The sequence below is a fragment of the Labrus bergylta genome, chromosome 22 (genome assembly GCF_963930695.1).
Source record: "Labrus bergylta chromosome 22, fLabBer1.1, whole genome shotgun sequence".
Classification (NCBI taxonomy): Eukaryota; Metazoa; Chordata; class Actinopteri; order Labriformes; family Labridae; genus Labrus; species Labrus bergylta.
In genome coordinates, this window is record NC_089216.1 from 810253 (window position 1) to 832752 (window position 22500).

The 22500-nt window shown below is 44.4% G+C and overlaps 1 protein-coding gene across 5 annotated transcripts in view; it reads right to left on the minus strand.

Annotated features, from left to right (window-relative positions):
- The window catches only part of LOC109978124 (voltage-gated potassium channel subunit beta-3), a 26478-nt gene extending 9141 nt beyond the window's left edge, over positions 1-17337 (minus strand). Inside the window, exons 1-7 of one of the 5 annotated variants that reach the window (XM_065950589.1) lie at positions 17118-17337; positions 7178-7221; positions 7019-7056; positions 6663-6742; positions 6203-6247; positions 2570-2614; positions 2440-2483 (exon numbers count right to left, since the gene is read on the minus strand). In XM_065950589.1, coding sequence (XP_065806661.1) covers positions 2440-2483; positions 2570-2614; positions 6203-6247; positions 6663-6742; positions 7019-7056; positions 7178-7221; positions 17118-17191 — 370 coding nt within the window. In that variant the 5' untranslated portion in view covers positions 17192-17337. Of the gene's footprint in view, positions 1-2439; positions 2484-2569; positions 2615-6202; positions 6248-6662; positions 6743-7018; positions 7057-7177; positions 7222-11666; positions 12588-17117 lie in introns of those variants that run through there. The other 4 variants (XM_065950592.1, XM_065950590.1, XM_065950591.1 and 1 more) reach the window with 4 other exon arrangements.
- Between the last annotated feature and the right edge of the window lie 5163 nt (positions 17338-22500).

A 22500-nucleotide genomic window follows, 5' to 3' on the forward strand; every position in this document is an offset into this window, starting at 1 on the left:
GCTGTAAAGTTAGACATTTTAACATGGAGCTCTATGAGGACTGACTCACTGCAGGAGACAGACTCTAGTGGACACTGGAGGAACTGCAGCTGTAAAGTTAGACATTTTAACATAGAGCTCTATGAGGACTGACTCACTGCAGGAGACAGACTCTAGTGGACACTGGAGGAACTGCAGCTGTAAAGTTAGACATTTTAACATAGAGCTCTATGAGGACTGACTCACTGCAGGAGACAGACTCTAGTGGACACTGGAGGAACTGCAGCTGTAAAGTTAGACATTTTAACATGGAGCTCTATGAGGACTGACTCACTGCAGGAGACAGACTCTAGTGGACACTGGAGGAACTGCAGCTGTAAAGTTAGACATTTTAACATAGAGCTCTATGAGGACTGACTCACTGCAGGAGACAGACTCTAGTGGACACTGGAGGAACTGCAGCTGTAAAGTTAGACATTTTAACATAGAGCTCTATGAGGACTGACTCACTGCAGGAGACAGACTCTCGTGGACACTGGAGGAACTGCAGCTGTAAAGTTAGACATTTTAACATAGAGCTCTATGAGGACTGACTCACTGCAGGAGACAGACTCTAGTGGACACTGGAGGAACTGCAGCTGTAAAGTTAGACATTTTAACATAGAGCTCTATGAGGACTGACTCACTGCAGGAGACAGACTCTAGTGGACACTGGAGGAACTGCAGCTGTAAAGTTAGACATTTTAACATGGAGCTCTATGGGGACTGACTCACTGCAGGAGACAGACTCTAGTGGACACTGGAGGAACTGCAGCTGTAAAATTGGACAGTCCTGAGGTTTCTGCTTTTACAGTAAACATCATGTGTAGTACAAGTTATCAGTCCAAACCTTTGAAAATAAAGCGCTATAGAATGATCTAATAAACGATGGGGTGTGCTGCAGATGTTTCAGAGACTCTCTGTGGTTTAAATTTAGCGTTTAGCATTTCACAGAATGATTTAAGTCAACAGAGCTGTTAGCAGCTTTCAGCAGGACGGATGATTGATGCTGCACGCTCATCTTTCTGTGTGTGTGTGTGTGTGTGTGTGTGTGTGTGTGTGTGTGTGTGTCACTGTGTGTCACTGTGTATGTGTGTGTGTTACTATGTGAGTGTGTAAAACTCCTAATCCAGTATTGGTGTGACTGAGCCTCTTAAAGCCTCGACGACCTCCGACAACTGACAGAGGACACTGACCGACTCTCTCTCTGAGTGTGTGTGTGTGTGTGTGTGTGTGTGTGTGTGTGTGTGTGTGTGTGTGTGTCTGTGTGTGTAATTAGTGTGTGGATCTTCACTCTCGCTCTAATCACTCCTCACTCGCTGGGTGTCTGTGTTGAAGTGAGTGTGAAGATCTGAGGCTGCAGCATCAGAAGCATCAGTTAAATCTCATTTCAACACTTATGAGTATTTTATTTATTATAATTATTTATCTGATATTATTTATAAAAAGTCAAATCGTTTTGTTTTTGTTTTATTTTGAAACATAGATATGATTTGCCTCCTGGACTCTCTCTCTCTCTTTGTTCCTTGAATGTTTCTGTATCAGTTAATTATCACGGTGAACGATGGGACTGTTTTATTATCGCCGCGTCCCCTCCATGATGGCGGCTCCTCTTAGGGATCGTAACGTCCTGATTGGCTGCAAGCTTAAAAAATAAAAACACTCCAGAAATCCTCCAATCGAGTTCAGAGACGACATAGCGTCAATCTGTCAACAATCTGTGTCAGGTCAAAGGTTAGACGAGGCAGTCACAACAAGTCCTCTGTTCAGGCCCTTTCAGATAGGACGCCAACTTTGGCTTGGCGCTCTGAGACGTCATAACCTTTAAAACCTCTTCAGGAACCTTTCATAATCATACAACAAGATCATTTAAAACCTCAGGCCTCGTGTCCATGTCGCGCTTTTTTCATGGAAGAAAAGCTCTGCTAGTCCGTCCTGTCTCCATGACAACAGTCTCCATGACAACAGTCTGATGACAACGGTTGTATGATAACCTCCAGAAGACGCTTTAAACAACTTTCTGTAAAAAAAATAAATAAAAAAAAAAGGAGCCTGGGATTTAATGTTTTAAAGTTTCAGTCCCAATAAAGCAGGGCGGAGGTAGTTAGGGGCGGGGCTTACAAGGATTGACATGTTGTCACCATGGCGACCTATCAAAATCTCGTTCTCGTCTTGTTCAACCCCTGGCTTAAGACACTCTGAGGAGTTGGCTGCTTCTTTTTGAGCCAGAAGTGACCATAGTTGGACAAGAGGGCGGAGCTCCATCCTCTTGTCCAAATATGGTCACTTCCTGCTCAAAAAGAAACAAGATGGCCACCACATAAATACAAAAAAAACCCCAACAATTAATGACGTTAGGATTTGTACTCTTCATGTTATGATGAGACAAACGAGGAAGCTGACATGTTTGTTTTTGTTTACCTTCGATGATGTGTTTCCGTGACAACCCTCGCTCTGTCTCCGCCCTGCGAACACACAAACTCACACTTTACCACACATGCATGTCAGCAAACACAGTCAAGAGACTCGTGGCGATAGGTTAAACACTCACTGTCCGCCCCAGTAGATCTTTGTGGTGACCACGTAACTCGACCTCCTAGTAGACGGAGAGAGAGAGAGTTATTTACAGCAGCAGTTGTGCGGTGGTGTCAGCATCAGTTAACGTGAGAGATGGAGGAAGGCGGCGATGGAGAGAAGATTAAAAGGACGTGACGAAGGAGACGGATGGAGAGAAAAAGTGCTGAGTCACATCTTACAGACTGTTATGATCCTCACACTGTATGTGAGGCTGTAGACTCTCAGCCAATGACAGACTAAAGATCTCTGTCGTGGTTTATTTATAGGAACGGACACTTTATGAGGTTTGTTTCTTTTACACATTTAAATAAAGATCAGAGTGATTTAAAGAGAAAAACTACAAAACAGGACGACTGTCAAAGAGACGTCGTTTACAGACGAGCTGTGCTCTGTGTTAAGGAACCCTTTAGTTTCATTGAAACACCGTCAGATATCTGGTTACTCTACTTCTGTCTTTAGGTTCGCTTCAGATATCTGGTTACTCTACTTCTGTCTTTAGGTTCGCTTCAGATATCTGGTTACTCTACTTCTGTACCCTTCAGATATCTGGTTACTCTACTTCTGTCTTTAGGTACCCTTCAGATATCTGGTTACTCTACTTCTGTACCCTTCAGATATCTGGTTACTCTACTTCTGTCTTTAGGTACCCTTCAGATATCTGGTTACTCTACTTCTGTCTTTAGGTTCGCTTCAGATATCTGGTTACTCTACTTCTGTACCCTTCAGATATCTGGTTACTCTACTTCTGTACCCTTCAGATATCTGGTTACTCTACTTCTGTCTTTAGGTTCGCTTCAGATATCTGGTTACTCTACTTCTGTCTTTAGGTACCCTTCAGATATCTGGTTACTCTACTTCTGTACCCTTCAGATATCTGGTTACTCTACTTCTGTCTTTAGGTACCCTTCAGATATCTGGTTACTCTACTTCTGTCTTTAGGTACCCTTCAGATATCTGGTTACTTTACTTCTGTCTTTAGGTTCGCTTCAGATATCTGGTTACTCTACTTCTGTACCCTTCAGATATCTGGTTACTCTACTTCTGTCTTTAGGTACCCTTCAGATATCTGGTTACTTTACTTCTGTCTTTAGGTTCGCTTCAGATATCTGGTTACTCTACTTCTGTACCCTTCAGATATCTGGTTACTCTACTTCTGTCTTTAGGTACCCTTCAGATATCTGGTTACTCTACTTCTGTCTTTAGGTACCCTTCAGATATCTGGTTACTCTACTTCTGTCTTTAGGTTCGCTTCAGATATCTGGTTACTCTACTTCTGTACCCTTCAGATATTTGGTTACTCTACTTCTGTCTTTAGGTACCCTTCAGATATCTGGTTACTATACTTCTGTCTTTAGGTACCCTTCAGATATCTGGTTACTCTACTTCTGTCTTTAGGTTCGCTTCAGATATCTGGTTACTCTACTTCTGTCTTTAGGTACCCTTCAGATATCTGGTTACTCTACTTCTGTCTTTAGGTACCCTTCAGATATCTGGTTACTTTACTTCTGTCTTTAGGTTCGCTTCAGATATCTGGTTACTCTACTTCTGTACCCTTCAGATATCTGGTTACTCTACTTCTGTCTTTAGGTACCCTTCAGATATCTGGTTACTCTACTTCTGTCTTTAGGTTCGCTTCAGATATCTGGTTACTCTACTTCTGTCTTTAGGTTCGCTTCAGATATCTGGTTACTCTACTTCTGTACCCTTCAGATATCTGGTTACTCTACTTCTGTCTTTAGGTACCCTTCAGATATCTGGTTACTCTACTTCTGTACCCTTCAGATATCTGGTTACTCTACTTCTGTCTTTAGGTACCCTTCAGATATCTGGTTACTCTACTTCTGTCTTTAGGTTCGCTTCAGATATCTGGTTACTCTACTTCTGTACCCTTCAGATATCTGGTTACTCTACTTCTGTACCCTTCAGATATCTGGTTACTCTACTTCTGTACCCTTCAGATATCTGGTTACTCTACTTCTGTCTTTAGGTTCGCTTCAGATATCTGGTTACTCTACTTCTGTCTTTAGGTACCCTTCAGATATCTGGTTACTCTACTTCTGTACCCTTCAGATATCTGGTTACTCTACTTCTGTCTTTAGGTACCCTTCAGATATCTGGTTACTCTACTTCTGTCTTTAGGTACCCTTCAGATATCTGGTTACTTTACTTCTGTCTTTAGGTTCGCTTCAGATATCTGGTTACTCTACTTCTGTACCCTTCAGATATCTGGTTACTCTACTTCTGTCTTTAGGTACCCTTCAGATATCTGGTTACTTTACTTCTGTCTTTAGGTTCGCTTCAGATATCTGGTTACTCTACTTCTGTACCCTTCAGATATCTGGTTACTCTACTTCTGTCTTTAGGTACCCTTCAGATATCTGGTTACTCTACTTCTGTCTTTAGGTACCCTTCAGATATCTGGTTACTCTACTTCTGTCTTTAGGTTCGCTTCAGATATCTGGTTACTCTACTTCTGTACCCTTCAGATATCTGGTTACTCTACTTCTGTCTTTAGGTACCCTTCAGATATCTGGTTACTATACTTCTGTCTTTAGGTACCCTTCAGATATCTGGTTACTCTACTTCTGTCTTTAGGTTCGCTTCAGATATCTGGTTACTCTACTTCTGTCTTTAGGTACCCTTCAGATATCTGGTTACTCTACTTCTGTCTTTAGGTTCGCTTCAGATATCTGGTTACTCTACTTCTGTACCCTTCAGATATCTGGTTACTATACTTCTGTCTTTAGGTACCCTTCAGATATCTGGTTACTCTACTTCTGTACCCTTCAGATATCTGGTTACTCTACTTCTGTCTTTAGGTACCCTTCAGATATCTGGTTACTATACTTCTGTCTTTAGGTACCCTTCAGATATCTGGTTACTCTACTTCTGTCTTTAGGTTCGCTTCAGATATCTGGTTACTCTACTTCTGTCTTTAGGTACCCTTCAGATATCTGGTTACTCTACTTCTGTCTTTAGGTTCGCTTCAGATATCTGGTTACTCTACTTCTGTACCCTTCAGATATCTGGTTACTCTACTTCTGTACCCTTCAGATATCTGGTTACTCTACTTCTGTCTTTAGGCACCCTTCAGATATCTGGTTACTCTACTTCTGTCTTTAGGTACCCTTCAGATATCTGGTTACTCTACTTCTGTACCCTTCAGATATCTGGTTACTCTACTTCTGTCTTTAGGTACCCTTCAGATATCTGGTTACTTTACTTCTGTCTTTAGGTACCCGTCAGATATCTGTTTGCTCTACTTCTGTCTTTAGGTACCCTTCAGATATCTGGTTACTCTACTTCTGTCTTTAGGTTTGCTTCAGATATCTGGTTACTCTACTTCTGTCTTTAGGTACCCTTCAGATATCTGGTTACTCTACTTAAATCTGTGAAGTGTTTGCATCAGGGTACCCTTTAGGTTTTGTTTGAAGTCAACCTTTAAAAGTCCCTCCAGTGTCTGTTTTAAACTTCAGTTAGAGTCGTGTTTTAGCCAGCTATTTCAAATTCCTCTTCCGGAAAAGTCAAACGCATCGTCAACAGCGCCCCCATGTGGACCTTATTGTCCTCTCCACCTGCGTACTGATTCACAGTAAACGTTGTTTACCTCCATCCTTTCTTCTTCAGGATGTTTCCCAGAGTCGTCTCGGCCCTGAAACACACACACACACACACACACACACACACACACACACACACACACACACACACACACACACACACACACACACACTGAACTAGACATGTTTTAATTTAGATTTGGTATTTCTTTATGCTATTGATCATTAAAGGAAGAATGTGCAACTTTTTGATCCAGTAGATGGCGCCCTTGAGCACCAGCATGAAACCAAAACAAACTTCCTGTTAGGCCACGCCTCCTCCATACTGAAGCCTCCGCCCTCCTCCAGAGACATACCTCCAACCCCCCTCCCCCCAAACAGTTTGCAGATTTTAAGCCTCACATTCTTCCCGCCCGTTTGTATTCTGAATGTAAAATGTGCATAAAGCAGGTGGAGAGAGAGCGACTTATAGAGGTGAGACAGGCAGACAGACAGGTCCTACTGTACCTCCCCGAGGCGTAGACCTCTGCTGTGTCGAACAAGTTCACTCCACTGTCGTAGGCCACCGTCAGCACACTCTCCGCCATCTACACACACACACACACACACACACACACACACACACACACACACACACACACACACACACACACACACACACACACACACACACACACACACACACACAGAGTCAGTAACCCACATTAATGTGTGCAGAAACCTCTAGTAATGGTTATGTAATTGTTTGTTCATGCATTCAGCACACATAACACACACACACACACACACACACACACACACACACACACACACACACACACACACACACACACACACACACACACACACACAAATGCACATACCTCATCAGAGATCTGAGAGCCAAATGTCACCCATGTTCCTGTGAGAAGAGAAAAACATCACTGACTATGTGATAAATACAGTATGTGTGTGTGTGTGTGTGTGTGTGTGTGTGTGTGTGTGTGTGTGTGTTGTGTGTGTGTGTGTGTGTGTGTTCTCACCCAGTCCCAGGCAGGAAACTCTCAGTCCAGACTTCCCCAGATTTCTGCAAATCAATAAATCAATTAGTTAATCAATGACGTTAACATGAACCACAGACTGTTTGAGAAGTGGGCGGGGCCAATGTGACATCATCCATTCGTATTTATCGTACTGCTCTGAAGGGGCGGAGCTCGAGAGGAGCAAGGGTTTCCCTCACTTGTAGAGGTCCTGGGACGAGTTTAAAAGGTTTAGATTTAGGGGATGGCGGGGTTAGAGGTATAAAGATTCTTGAACAGGTCTTACAGGAGTTTAAGAAAGGTGATTGTGATTGAAAATGTTGTTGGGGAGATTTAAAGAGTCAAAGAGGGATTTAAAAGGTTATAATTTCGGGTTTTAAGTTTCTTGTGGGAGGTTGTAGGTTCCTTTAAAGGTTTAAGAAGTGGGCGTGGCTACTGTGACATCATCATCGGTTTGTCGGTAACGCCTCAAGTTTGACGTTTCATTCAGGACGTTACCATCTCCTCCTGCGTATGAAGTGACCATACTGGTCTCTATCTTAGCTTTCCGATCGCCATGGTAGCGTCTTGTCAATCACAGGTAGCCCCGCCCTAAATCCCCCCGTGCTTAAGTATAATATTTATTTCAATAACTGTAATAAAGATTATATTAAATATTAAGAATATTGATTTGCATAATGAGAGCTGCAAGGACGGTTTCTGACCAATCAGATCACGGATCCACATTAGAAGCTGTTCGGATGATGTCAGAGGCCTCTAATCCAATCAGAGTGCCCGACTGACCTGTCATCTGTCAACCAATCAGAAGTCAGCCGTGTGTGATTAGAGCAGAAACATCTGCCTTTACTCATCAAGGCCTTTCACTTGAGAACTCTACAGATGTCAAAGGTCACTAAGACAAGACGGGTCACTGTGTTGATCCCTGATTAACACACACACACACACACACACACACACACACACACACACACACACACACACACACACACACACACACACACACACACACACAGACACACACACACACACACAGACACACACGAAGATGCTTGATTGAAGATTACATCTACAGTAAAAGACACTGCTCTGTGTGTGTGTGTGTGTGTGTGTGTGTGTGTGTGTGTGTGTGTGTGTGTGTGTGTGTGTGTGTGTGTGTGTGTGTGTGTGTGTGTGTGTGTGTGTGTGTGTGTGTGTGTGTGTGTGTGTGTGTGTGTGTGTGCGAGAGACAGTAAGAACAAACAGTAAAGTCGGCAGAAAACAGGATGAAATAACTAAAAAAACAACATCAGACACACGAGCTATAAATACAGAGAGACACATAGACAGACAGACAGACAGGCAGACACACAGACACACAGACACACAGACAAACACACAGACAGGCAGACACACAGACACACAGACAGACAGACACACAGACAGACAGACACACAGACACACAGATGTCCTTGAGTGTTTTTTCTGCTGAGTCGTTCTAAAAACATCGGAGGGGAGTTGAGTCATGTTTTGACTCTAATCACAGAGTCAGTCCCAGTCGAGGTTCAGGTCAGTGATGGAGTCTGAAGTCAGAGAAATGACTCGGCAAGTCTACAGTTTGTTTGACTTCTTGTCCTTGAACTCAATATTCAAGTCCAAGTCCAAGTTTACGTCATCCGTGCTCAGGTCAAAACCTGGCTCTGTTGGTAGAGTCATCACCTCTCAATCATAAGGTTGAGGGTTTGATCCCCAGCTGGGCAACATGTCCAATGTGTCACCTTGTAACATTGTAAACACTCGTGTCAAAGTTCAACTTTCCAATCTTTACCTGAAAGTAGAAGTCAAACATTTAAACCAGAGAAAGTCGGACAAGTCCAAGTCTTAGTAATCAAGTCCCTTCCTGAATATCCACAGTTCAGTAGTCAGTACTTTTCAGTAGAGTTTCAGCAGACTGAACCCTCGTGGTCATTCAGTGGTTATTGTTTGGGTCCACCTCAGTATACTGAACATTTCAGTATGGATACTAACTTCCTGGTTTCATGCAGTATGGATCAGATGCGTGCTTTCAGGAAATGAATTGTATTTTACCCACAATGCAGTGCGAAAGTAAACGTAAATCGTCACGTCACGTCCACCTCCAAATCAAAACAAACGAGCGTGGATTAATTTAATCAGTTTTTAATCTAGAGTTAAAGTCTCGACTGAAATCACTACTTTAAATTAACAACAGAAAATAAAACAAATATCTGCATTATTATAAAACCTTTCTCCCTCTATTTAAATAATGATGTCACTATTTAAATAATGATGTCACTATTTAAATAATGATTTAACTATTTAAATAATGATGTCACTATTTAAATAATGATTTAACTATTTAAATAATGATGTCACTATTTAAATAATGATTTAACTATTTAAATAATGATTTAACTATTTAAATAATGATGTCACTATTTAAATAATGATTTAACTATTTAAATAATGATGTCACTATTTAAATGTGTCTTTACTGGTTTATTTTATATTCTGTATATTACTGTCTTTCATTTGTTCTTTATGTACTGTATGTTATTTAGTTATTTAATCTTTTACTTGATTTACATTGTGATATTGTTTTTTGTTTACCTGACTGTATATGAGCATTACTCTTCTTGAAAAAAAAAATCCGGGTGGATGCGGCCGGTTCGGGAAACGTAAATGACGTCACTTCCATACTGAATGAATCAGAAGAAGTAGGAACAAATATCTGCCTACTGTGTGTGCATACTGAATAGTAGGTACTAAACAGTATACAGCAGATAGTAGGTACTAACAGTATACAGCAGATAGTACGTACTAACAGTATGCAGCAGATAGTAGGTACTAACAGTATACAGCAGATAGTAGGTACTAACAGTATACAGCAGATAGTAGGTACTAACAGTATACAGCAGATAGTACGTACTAACAGTATGCAGCAGATAGTAGGTACTAACAGTATACAGCAGATAGTAGGTACTAACAGTATACAGCAGATAGTACGTACTAACAGTATACAGCAGATAGTAGGTACTAACAGTATACAGCAGATAGTAGGTACTAACAGTATACAGCAGATAGTACGTACTAACAGTATACAGCAGATAGTAGGTACTAACAGTATACAGCAGATAGTACGTACTAACAGTATACAGCAGATAGTACGTACTGTCTACTGACAGATTGAGTATGTACTTGACAATTCGGATACAGCCCAAGTCTCTGATATGACTAGTGAAGTCACAGTCGATGATTCCATGTCCATTATCTGAGATTCATAGATATTCATTACTGAGACTGAAGTCTGAGACATGTCACTGATATCTGAGTTAGACCATGAGCATTACCTCGAGCCTTCAATGATCAAACTTTCATCAGGTTTCACATCAATCAGCATGTCGTCAAAACCTTTGAGCCAATAGGTTGTGAAGTCCGGCTCAGGGAGGGAAGCTCGGATGTTGTTATCACGTCTTACTGTTACGCTCCAGGTTTGAGTCAGACAACAGATCCTGAAACACTGGAGACTTAAAAACACATTTAATAATCTGTTGGCTACCATCAGAACACAGCTAACGTTAGCACAGGTTAACATAGATGTTTGAGAATCACAGAGACGATAGTAAGGTGTTTATTTAAAGGTCCAATCAGTGAGATGATAAAGGTATCTTACTCTCTGATCATTAAGGAAACATGCTATGTTGAAGTGCTGGCTTCTCTGACAACAATGCAGCAGCCAGTATGTCCTCCTTCTAACTTTAGATTCTGCTCCTGAATGCTCTGGATTTGTTTGGACCAGAGAAGGTAGGCGCTTTTAAGACCCCCCCCACACGGCCGTTTTGGACGCCCCTCGGTTTGTCAGATATGAGAGCAGTTATCAGGTCAACAGGTGTTGCAGCGATGGAAGCGGTCAAGAGAAGTGGTTCAGATAGAAGTGATTGTACCCGACCTAAAAAGCCTCTGCATGTTTCTAATAAGCTCCATGAGCAGAAACGTGCTCAAACTAGGATCAATATTGGAGATGCTTTTGAAAAATGGAGAGAGGTTAGAACACAGAAAGGTTTACAGACCCATGCAGAGCTGGATAAACACTGAAGCTTCAGAGTCCACCACATGGTGACCTGAGTGAGCATCCACTCTAGAGAGGAGGGGGGGGGGACAGCTCTCTATAATGTTTAGAATTTAGACTGCAGTACACATTTTAAACACTAGGGGGTAGAGTTACATACTGCTCCTTTAATTGGAGATATTTATGTAAACATGAGAAGTTTCTGGTGGCGTTACACGCCGCCCCTCTGCTCACCTGAACACAATGAGAGCAGGTGCAACGGAAAATACACACACACACACACACACACACACACACACACACACACACACACACACACACACACACACACACACACACACACACATGAAACATGACCCGAGTCAACTCACTGCACCTGGCTGGTCAGGAGTCACTCTCTCTCTCTCTCTCTCTCTCTCTCTCTCTCACCTGTACTTCATGTTGCTATGACGGCCGATGGCCTCCTTCATGTGGGCGTGGCCTAGCAGGGTGTGCCTGTTTGACGGCTCCGCCCTGACCTTCGTCAGACTTGCGAGGGCGTTGCTGGAGTTCATGGCCGCCCGCCGCTCCTTCATCGGATGATCGCCCCCGCCGCCGCCACCCCCACCAACGTTACACGCTATGGACACCTGCATCCTGGTTGCTACGGTAACAAGCTCTCTCTCCACACACACACTTTATATATACACTGAGATCAAAAGTCTCAAAACATGATGAAGAAACTGTCGCTGCCGCCAAGGTCGCCGGTCGCTATGGTGACGATGGAAAGAACTCATGAGTGGGATGTAAACTTTGAGTCTCGCTGTGTGTAAATCAATCAGCCAATCAGAGCCACACTACAGGACACACACACACACACACACACACACACACACACACACACACACACACACACACACACACACACACACACACACACACACACACACACTACAACTTTCAGTCAGTCTCTAGCATCCCATCCTCGGCCGGACACAGTCCCACCGCCAGAGTCCCGAGGAGGAGGAGGAGGAGGCTGTGTAAGTGTGGACGATGAAGGTGCTGCAGGTGATGATGAAGATGAAGGTGCTGCAGGTGATGATGAAGATGAAGAGCGTCCACGTGTCCACAAAACGAAAAAAAGAGGAGAACAAAATACAGACGTGGAGGGAGAGCAACGACAGAAGTGAATCTCCAAAAGAGAAGAGCAAGCGTCCGTCCTCTGGACTCCACTGACAGAGAGCGAGAGAGAGAGAGGGAGAGAGAGAGAGGGAGAGAGAGCGAGTGAGGGAGAGAGAGAGAGAGAGAGAGAGAGAGGGAGAGAGAGGGAGAGAGAGCGAGTGAGGGAGAGAGAGAGAAAGAGAGAGAGAGAGGGAGGGAGAGAGAGACAGAGAGAGAGAGAGCGAGTGAGGGAGAGAGAGAGAGAGAGAGAGAGAGGGAGGGAGAGAGAGAGAGAGAGAGAGAGACAGAGAGAGAGAGACAGAGAGAGAGAGCGAGTGAGGGAGAGAGAGAGAGAGAGAGCGAGTGAGGGACAGAGGGAGAGAGACAGAGAGAGAGGGAGCCCCTCCCCCTCCTGCCTCGGTCGGCTGCACACTGGGCGAGCGAGCATGTTACAGACAGAGAGAAAGAGAGAGAGCTGTCTGTCTCTGTGCAGAAAACATTCAAACGTTCTCCGTTTGTACTCCACAGCTTTAAATACATGTGGCTGTTTGTACTCTGTTCTGTGACCTTTATAAATAAAGTTTTTATTTGTATTCTATATGAAGTATAACACTGTTAGAATAATAAACTCTAATGTTGTATGATGTCATTATTACTCAGATTAGAACTCTTCTGTAGTCAATCAGCGTGTCTGTCATGTTTTTTATTATCTGTGAGCACGCTCAGTTTGAGAAAACAAATAAAAACATAAACATTGTAGTACGGTGGCCCCTGAGGCTCACACACACACACACACACACACACACACACACACACACACACACACACACACACACACACACACACACACACACACACACACACACACACACACACACACACACACACACACACACACTGTGGGAGTCTCTGATTTGTTTCCTTTTTAAATAAAGACGTACAAATTAAATGTTTGACAATCAAAGCTGTGATGGAAAGTGGAGGAAAGCAAATCTGACGGTTAAAAGTTTTTTTGCCTTTGTGGCTCGTTGAATAATTTTTGGGCGAATACGTCGACTTTTAAGTAAGAGGAGATAACGGCAACAGAAACATCTTCAAGGATTCAAAACGACAAAGAGTTTTAAAAAGTGCAAACAAACATCTGCACGCTGACAACTTGCAACATAGTTCAGGATTTTGGTTTTGACCGCCCCTCTGGATACCCCTCTGGATACCCCCCCCCCCCCCCCCCCCCCCCGACCCCTCCAGCATCACTGCAGCATCCTCTTCCTCTGACCCCCCCCCACACACACACACTCGTCCGCACAACTGGTCCCATTAGAGGCGGACACAGTGTGCCGCCTGAGGCTGAAGGTATGCTGTCACTAATGTGGATTAAAGCAGCATCCACTGCACACACACACACACACACACACACACACACACACACACACACACACACACACACACACACTCTCTCTCCCTGTGATTCGTTCTCACATCAGAACTCTCTGTCGTGTTTGCTTCTCTCTTTCAGATCTTTGGTTGTTCTTATTTTAGCCGTCTGTCAGCTGATTCTCACTTTGACTTTGGTGATCTGTCGCCGTGTTTTTACTGCAGGATTACTCTTTAATACAGATTTAAAAACCATGAGACGTTCATTAAAGAGCTCAGAGCTCCTCTTCAACATGTGTGAAGTTTCTTGTTCTAAATCCACTCTGATCCTGTATTTGATCATGTCTATAAACCCCTCTATTTCAGCCCTGCTCAGAACAGGCTGTTTCTGTGTCTGTACCTTTAAATATGTAAATGAGCTGTGTCTGACCACACCCCCTCTCTGGAAGGGCTCGGGTGTCTTGGGCTTCTGATTCTGATTGACACAAATTGGCTCCAGGACAGGAGTAAAATAAAACATCATCTTGTGGCTTCCTTATATTTATCACAGTGTGTTCATTGTTTACATTATGGTGGTCAGGGGCGTGTCCGGAGGGGGGGGGGGGGGGTGATTCTACATATTATACATTTAAATTGTAAATAAAAGCTTTGCACATCTATCCCATTAAACAGGTTCAAAGGAAAGTGATGGATTCGCAGTGATGAAGATTTCATGCACTTTTAATGACTTTAAATTGTGGAGCCGAGACGCCACTCAAACGATGTTGAAATGTTGTCTGATCGACTATTTTTGGGCGTTTGGGTGAGAGAGAGTGGAGAACATTAGCCTCCGTACATAGGGCGTTGGCACTAACCACTAGGCTACCGGCGCCCTGGATTCCCTCTCTTAATCGGCCACTTTATGGCAATGAGCCTGTCAATCAGGTCAGCTACACGCCTTATTGTGAATAACTCTTATCCTTCATCAAATCAAAACTGATGAGTCATCAAAACATTCACCCCCCGTACAGTGTGTGTCCATCCAGACATGAGCTAATCACACCTATTTGTTTTTTTGAACCAGGCTGTAAACATGTTCATCTCTGCTGTAAAAACAGGCTTTTTAGAATGGGTGTGTATGTGACTTCCTGTGCTTCTGCAGCCAGCCTCTAGTGGACACTCCAGGAACTACAGGATTTTTAACACGAGAGGTTGCTGCTTGGTTTAGAGGTATGTAAACGTGTATTACCTCTCACACACACACACACACACACACACACACACACACACACACACACACACACACACACACACATTAGAGCTGTGTTTGGAGGTGTTTAAGTACCTCATTAATAATTACGAGGATGTGGTTCATGTGTGAAGAAGTATTTGTAGAGTGCTGCTGTTCATGTTGGTGGAGAGTGTTGATGCTGATTCAGCTGTACACACACACACACACACACACACACACAGACACACACACAGACACACACACAGACACACACACAGACACACACACACACACACACACACACACACACACACACACACACACACACACACACACACACACACACAGTTTACAACGTCAGAAACATGACTCAGCAGTTTCATCGGCCAATCACAGCGAGCGGAGCTGAGACTCCGTTCAGCCGCTCACAGAGAAGATTAATAAACATGATGTCAGTTAGTAAACATGTTTGTAAACATGGACTGTCGGATGTAGTGGGAAGAATAAAAACAATCTTTTGATGCGTCATCGTGCTCTGCTTCCTGTACTCAGTACATCAGCGCTCTCTCGTGGCCAGTCGGTGTCATTACAACCAGCTCTGATCCAAACAGGCCGACGACAGTCCATTCAAAAAACATTCAAATGAAGGCCGACAGCCCAAGAAAAAAAAAACTCTCACTGTGTCTCACCTGTCTCACTCTGTCTCACCTGTCTCACTCTGTCTCACCTGTCTCACAGAGTGAAACCTGTCTGGTAACTCTTCTTACCAATCTCACCTGTCTCACAGTTTCTTGTCTATCTGTGTACCTGTCTTACTCTCCTTACTTGTCTCATAGAGTCCTACCTCTCTGTCTGTCTGGGTTTTTTTTTTACCAGTACCTCAATGTCTCTATCTCATCTGTCTCTCACCTGTCTCCCAGTGTCTCACCTGTCTCCCAGTGCCTCCCAGTGTCTCACCTGTCTCCCAGTGTCTCCCAGTGCTTCACCTGTCTCCCAGTGTCTCACCTGTCTCCCAGTGCCTCCCAGTGTCTCACCTGTCTCCCAGTGCTTCACCTGTCTCACCTGTCTCCCAGTGTCTCACCTGTCTCCCAGTGCATCACCTGTCTCCCAGTGTCTCCCAGTGCTTCACCTGTCTCCCAGTGTCTCCCAGTGTCTCACCTGTCTCCCAGTGCTTTAACCTGTCTCCCAGTGTCTCACCTGTCTCCCAGTGTCTCGCAGTGTCTCACCTGTCTCCCAGTGCATCACCTGTCTCCCAGTGTCTCACCTGTCTCCCAGTGCTTCACCTGTCTCCCAGTGTCTCACCTGTCTCCCAGTGCCTCACCTGTCTCTCAGTGTCTCACCTGTCTACCACTGCTTCACCTGTCTCCCAGTGTCTCACCTGTCTCCCAGTGTCTCACCTATCTCCCAGTGCTTCACCTGTCTCCCAGTGTCTCCCAGTGCCTCACCTGTCTCCCAGTGCATCACCTGTCTCCCAGTGCCTCACCTGTCTCCCAGTGCTTCACCTGTCTCCCAGTGTCTCACCTGTCTCCCAGTGCCTCACCTGTCTCCCAGTGTCTCACCTGTCTCACCTGTCTCCCAGTGTCTCACCTGTCTCCCAGTGCATCACCTGTCTCCCAGTGTCTCACCTGTCTCCCAGTGCATCACCTGTCTCCCAGTGTCTCCCAGTGCCTCACCTGTCTCCCAGTGTCTCACCTGTCTCACCTGTCTACCACTGCTTCACCTGTCTCACCTGTCTACCACTGCTTCACCTGTCTCCCAGTGCTTCACCTGTCTCCCAGTGCTTCACCTGTCTCCCAGTGTCTCCCAGTGCCTCACCTGCCTCCCAGTGCATCACCTGTCTCCCAGTGCATCACCTGTCTCCCAGTGTCTCCCAGTGCCTCACCTGTCTCCCAGTGTCTCACCTGTCTCACCTGTCTCACCTGTCTCCCAGTGCTTCACCTGTCTCCCAGTGTCTCCCAGTGCCTCACCTGTCTCCCAGTGCCTCACCTGTCTCCCAGTGTCTCACCTGTCTCCCAGTGCCTCACCTGTCTCACCTGTCTCCCAGTGTCTCACCTGTCTCCCAGTGCCTCACCTGTCTCCCAGTGCCTCACCTGTCTCCCAGTGTCTCACCTGTCTCCAGTGCCTCACCTGTCTCACCTGTCTCCCAGTGTCCTCACCTGTAGGGCATGTTGCTCTGGTCCATGGTGACATCACATTCTTTCAGGTAGATCTCGAGCCTTCGTCTCTCCATCAGCCTCCTCGCCGCCTCCAGGATCTGGGACGCCAGCACCGATTCTTCTTTCTCCTTCGGTTCTTTCTTCAAGTCACCTTTCTCCGTTTTCCCATGATTCCCTCTGTTCACCTTCGGCTTCTTGTTAAAGCCGTACAGCTCCTCCACCGAAAACTTCCCGCCTTTTCCTCCAGACGCCGCCGAACCGACGGCGGTACTCGCTCGCGCCCGCAAACATGGCTGTTAAACAACGAGGGCTTAAATTAGCACTGAATTAAAAGGAGAGGCTAATGCTAACAACAACCACAAACCAAAACAGCTAGCAGCTACACAGTAGAGGCTAATGCTAAACAACAACCACAAACCAAAACAGCTAGCAGCTACACAGTAGAGGCTAATGCTAACAACAACCACAACCAAAAACAGCTAGCAGCTACACAGTAGAGGCTAATGCTAACAATGTAAAACAAAACATTTTGTGTGAATGTTAGATAACAAGAGGTTGATATGTTTAGCATTCAATGCTAATGCTAATGGTGTAAGTTAGCACATACGGCTAATGGTAGAGGCCAAAGTAACTGTTAAATGTTACATGACTAAAGCTAACAATGACGTCCCCTCAAATATTTATAAAACACTAAAATGTCCCAGATTTGAACGGCCTTTTTTAAATTGCTGCAGACCTGTCCCTCTTTTTCTTTGTCCTCTTAAGGGTCGTCACGGTACCAGATGTTTAAACTATGATTCTAGTAAAAAATCTAATGATGTCGATACCTGTTTAATAAAACGGCAACAAAAACTAGAAGTCGTAAGTAGTGTTGAAGTCAAGGCCACCGAGACCAAGATGTACCCGAGACCAGAGTACTCCGAGACAAGACCAAGACATTTAGGGATCAAGACCAACACCAAGGCAGGGCGAGACCGAGACAAGACTGGTCTTGAGTACTTCCACACGCTGTGTAACTTGAACTTGTTTCTTTTCTATTTGCAGAAAGAACAGAACGTTTGGAGCCTCTGTTGGTCTGAGATGTTCTCTCTACATGTTCAGTAGTTTATACAGTCCACTGTCCACACACACATTACATCATCAAGATATTTACACCACAGTTTGATATCTGTGGTAAAAAAAAAAAGGGGAGATGTGGGCGGGGTTTAGGATCAAGTCGTGGTTGAGTAATCCCACAGAGAGATTTGTAATGGATGGTGATGCCATGCTGAGGTTCTGAACGGAGCCTCAGGACCCTCCACGACTCCTTAAGGAGAAAACCAGGAACACACATCTCTGATATTTCTGAACCAATTACATTTATTTAATGAAACAGAGTGCAGCAATAAAATAATAACTTTATTTAAAAACACAGGTTTACAAAGTGCTTGTGACAAACAAAAAAAACAAGAACAAACTAAACAAAACACAGAAGAACATAAACAACAACAAGAACATAACAATGTAAAATACTAAAAATAATTAAATACAATTCAACAGAAAAGAACCCAAAGTGCACGATACCCAACAGACATACAGAACCCGACTATTACAAGAACCATCACAAGAACCATCACAAGAACCATCACAAGAACCATCATAAGAACCAACACAAGAACCATCATAAGAACCATCAAAAGAACCATCATAAGAACCATCACAAGAACCATCACAAGAACAATCACAAGAACCATCATAAGGACCAGTCACAAGAACCATCATAAGAACCATCACAAGAACCATCACAAGAACCATCACAAGAACCATCATAAGGACCATCACAAGAACCATCATAAGAACCATCACAAGAACCATCACAAGGACCATCACAAGAACCATCACAAGAACCATCATAAGGACCATCACAAGAACCATCATAAGAACCATCACAAGAACCATCACAAGAACAATCATAAGAACCATCACAAGAACCATCACAAGAACAATCATAAGGACCATCACAAGAACCATCACAAGAACCATCACAAGAACCATCACAAGAACCATCATAAGGACCATCACAAGAACCATCACAAGAACCAACACAAGAACCATCACAAGAACCATCATAAGGACCATCACAAGAACCATCATAAGAACCATCACAAGAACCATCACAAGAACAATCAGAAGAACCATCATAAGGACCATCACAAGAACCATCATAAGAACCATCACAAGAACCATCACAAGAACCATCACAAGAACCAACACAAGAACCATCACAAGAACCCAGGAAACACGAGGACCATCTAAGAACCATCACAAGAACCAAACACAAGAACCCAGGAAACACGAGGACCATCATAAGAACCATCACAAGAACCAACACAAGAACCATCACAAGAACCATCACAAGAACCATCATAAGAACCATCACAAGAACCATCACAAGAACCATTATAAGAACCATCACAAGAACCATCATAAGAACCATCACAAGAACCATCACAAGAACCATCACAAGAACCATCATAAGAACCATCAGAAAAACCATCACAAGAACCATCATAAGAAGACCATCACAAGAACCATCATTAGAACCCAGGCAACACAAGAACCATCATTAGAACCCAGGCAACACAAGAACCCAACAACACGAGCTGAGACCAAGAGGACCAAAGATTTAAAAAGATGTAAGAAACTAAAAAAGCTCAAAATAAATCCAAGATAACAGCAATAAGAAGGTAAGAGCAGGAAAAGAAACAAGTGAATCAATTATCTAAAAAAACAATAATATTAATAATGATAAAAAGTAAATATAAATATAAAACATAAATAGACAAAGTAAGACAAGAAATGACCAAGTTAAAACACAAGAGGAGTTAAGATAAGAGCATAAATAAAAGGACAGTAAGAAGTAGAAGAAGATAAAAATAGTAAAACCAGTAAGAATCAAAACCTGTATTAGAAGAAAACGAACTCCAGGCACACACTGCGACCCCCTGAAAAATACTTCTGCGACCCACTTTTGGGTCCCGACCCACCAGTTGAGAACCACTGCTTTGGGAGCCACAGTGCTGCGAGTCTCATCTAGGGCATTGTCGGGTCCTGATGGAGGGAAATCTGAACTTAATGATATGAAAGTCAGTAATTTTCCTTCTTAGCAGGTGTCGAAGTCAAGGCCACACTAACCAAGACCGAGACATAACCCGGGACCAGAGTGCTCAGAGACAAGACCAAGACCGAGACATACCCGGGACCAGAGTGCTCAGAGACAAGACCGAGACCGAGACATACCCGGGACCAGAGTGCTCAGAGACAAGACCGAGACCGAGACATACCCGGGACCAGAGTGCTCAGAGACAAGACCAAGACCGAGACATACCCGGGACCAGAGTGCTCAGACGACAAGACCGAGACCGAGACCGAGACATACCCGGGACCAGAGTGCTCAGAGACAAGACCGAGACCGAGACATACCCGGGACCAGAGTGCTCAGAGACAAGACCAAGACCGAGACATACCCGGGTCCAGAGTGCTCAGAGACAAGACCGAGACCGAGACATTACCCGGACCAGAGTGCTCAGAGACAAGACCGAGACCGAGACCGAGACATACCCGGGACCAGAGTGCTCAGAGACAAGACCGAGACCGAGACATACCCGGGACCAGAGTGCTCAGAGACAAGACCCGAGACCGAGACATACCCGGGACCAGAGTGCTCAGAGACAAGACCGAGACCGAGACATACCCGGGACCAGAGTGCTCAGAGACAAGACCGAGACCGAGACATACCCGGGTCCAGAGTGCTCAGAGACAAGACCGAGACCGAGACATACCCGGGACCAGAGTGCTCAGAGACAAGACCGAGACATACCCGGGACCAGAGTGCTCAGAGACAAGACCAAGACTGAGACCGAGACAAGACCAAGGTCTCATCACTTAAAACTTCATGTCCATCAGCCCCAGCAACAAGCTCAGGTGGGCTGAATGTTTAAAACGATGCAGTCTCTAAGTTACTTAAACGATCAAAAGTATCTGCAGACACTCAGACAGGTGAGGAGGAGAGGAATGAAACTCCTGCACATTCGTCTCCAATGCAAAAAAACATCGGCCATGTTTTTGTGCGAGCAGGAGTAATAATTCAAAACAAGAAATTACCAATCACTGGGTTTCTACGACTTCTATTTGTGTTTTCGCGGCATCAACAGGTGTTGACATCGTTGAAATTCTGTTGTCATGACAACACTAAGAGGAGGTCACACACACACACACTTACCTGGTTAAAGGTGTGTGTCTGTCTGGTCTGTCCTGTCGTCCTCACTGTGTTCACCTGTTCTGTCTGTTTTCCAGCTCTCTGACCACCTTCATCTGTCTGTCTCCCTGCAGGGCTCTCATATTAATCCTGTTGGTTTAATCCCACCAATCAGAGCTCAGATATCATGTCTGTGTGGTGTGTGTGTGTGTGTGTGTGTGTGTGTGTGTGTGTGTGTGTGTGTGTGTGTGTGTGTGTGTGTGTGTGTGTGTGTGTGTGTGTGTGTGTGTGTGTCTCGTATCTCTGTTACTAATGAGAGTTGAGCAGGATTAAAAAACCTGTAGCTCCAAAATGTCAAACTCAGTGTACAGATGTTAAATGTGGCCTCTTGCCCGGAGCCGAAATTAATCCAACCTTAATCTCAAGCGCAACGCACACGCACGCACGCACGCACGCACGCACGCACGCACGCACGCACGCACGCACGCACGCACACACACACACACAGTGGTCATGTTTGGAGTTTTGTTTACTTCCTGTTTAAAATGGTCGTGCACCAGATCAGACTTCATGTTGTTGTGTTTAGAGCTGAATCTGTTTTGGTCTCTCACTTCTTTACCTTCAAACCAACAGCTTTAAAAAAGGTGTGGGGGGAGGGGCCTTATGATCGAATGACAACCCACTCAAATTACACAAAAAAGAACTTTGAAGACAAAATACACTGACTGGAGTCTTTCTAACATGGACTCACTGCAGGAGACAGACTCTAGTGGACACTGGAGGAACTGCAGCTGTAAAGTTAGACATTTTAACATAGAGCTCTATGAGGACTGACTCACTGCAGGAGACAGACTCTAGTGGACACTGGAGGACCTGCAGCTGTAAAGTTAGACATTTTAACATAGAGCTCTATGAGGACTGACTCACTGCAGGAGACAGACTCTAGTGGACACTGGAGGAACTGCAGCTGTAAAGTTAAACATTTTAACACTGGAGCTCTATGGGGACTGACTCACTGCAGGAGACAGACTCTAGTGGACACTGGAGGAACTGCAGCTGTAAAGTTAGACATTTTAACATAGAGCTCTATGAGGACTGACTCACTGCAGGAGACAGACTCTAGTGGACACTGGAGGAACTGCAGCT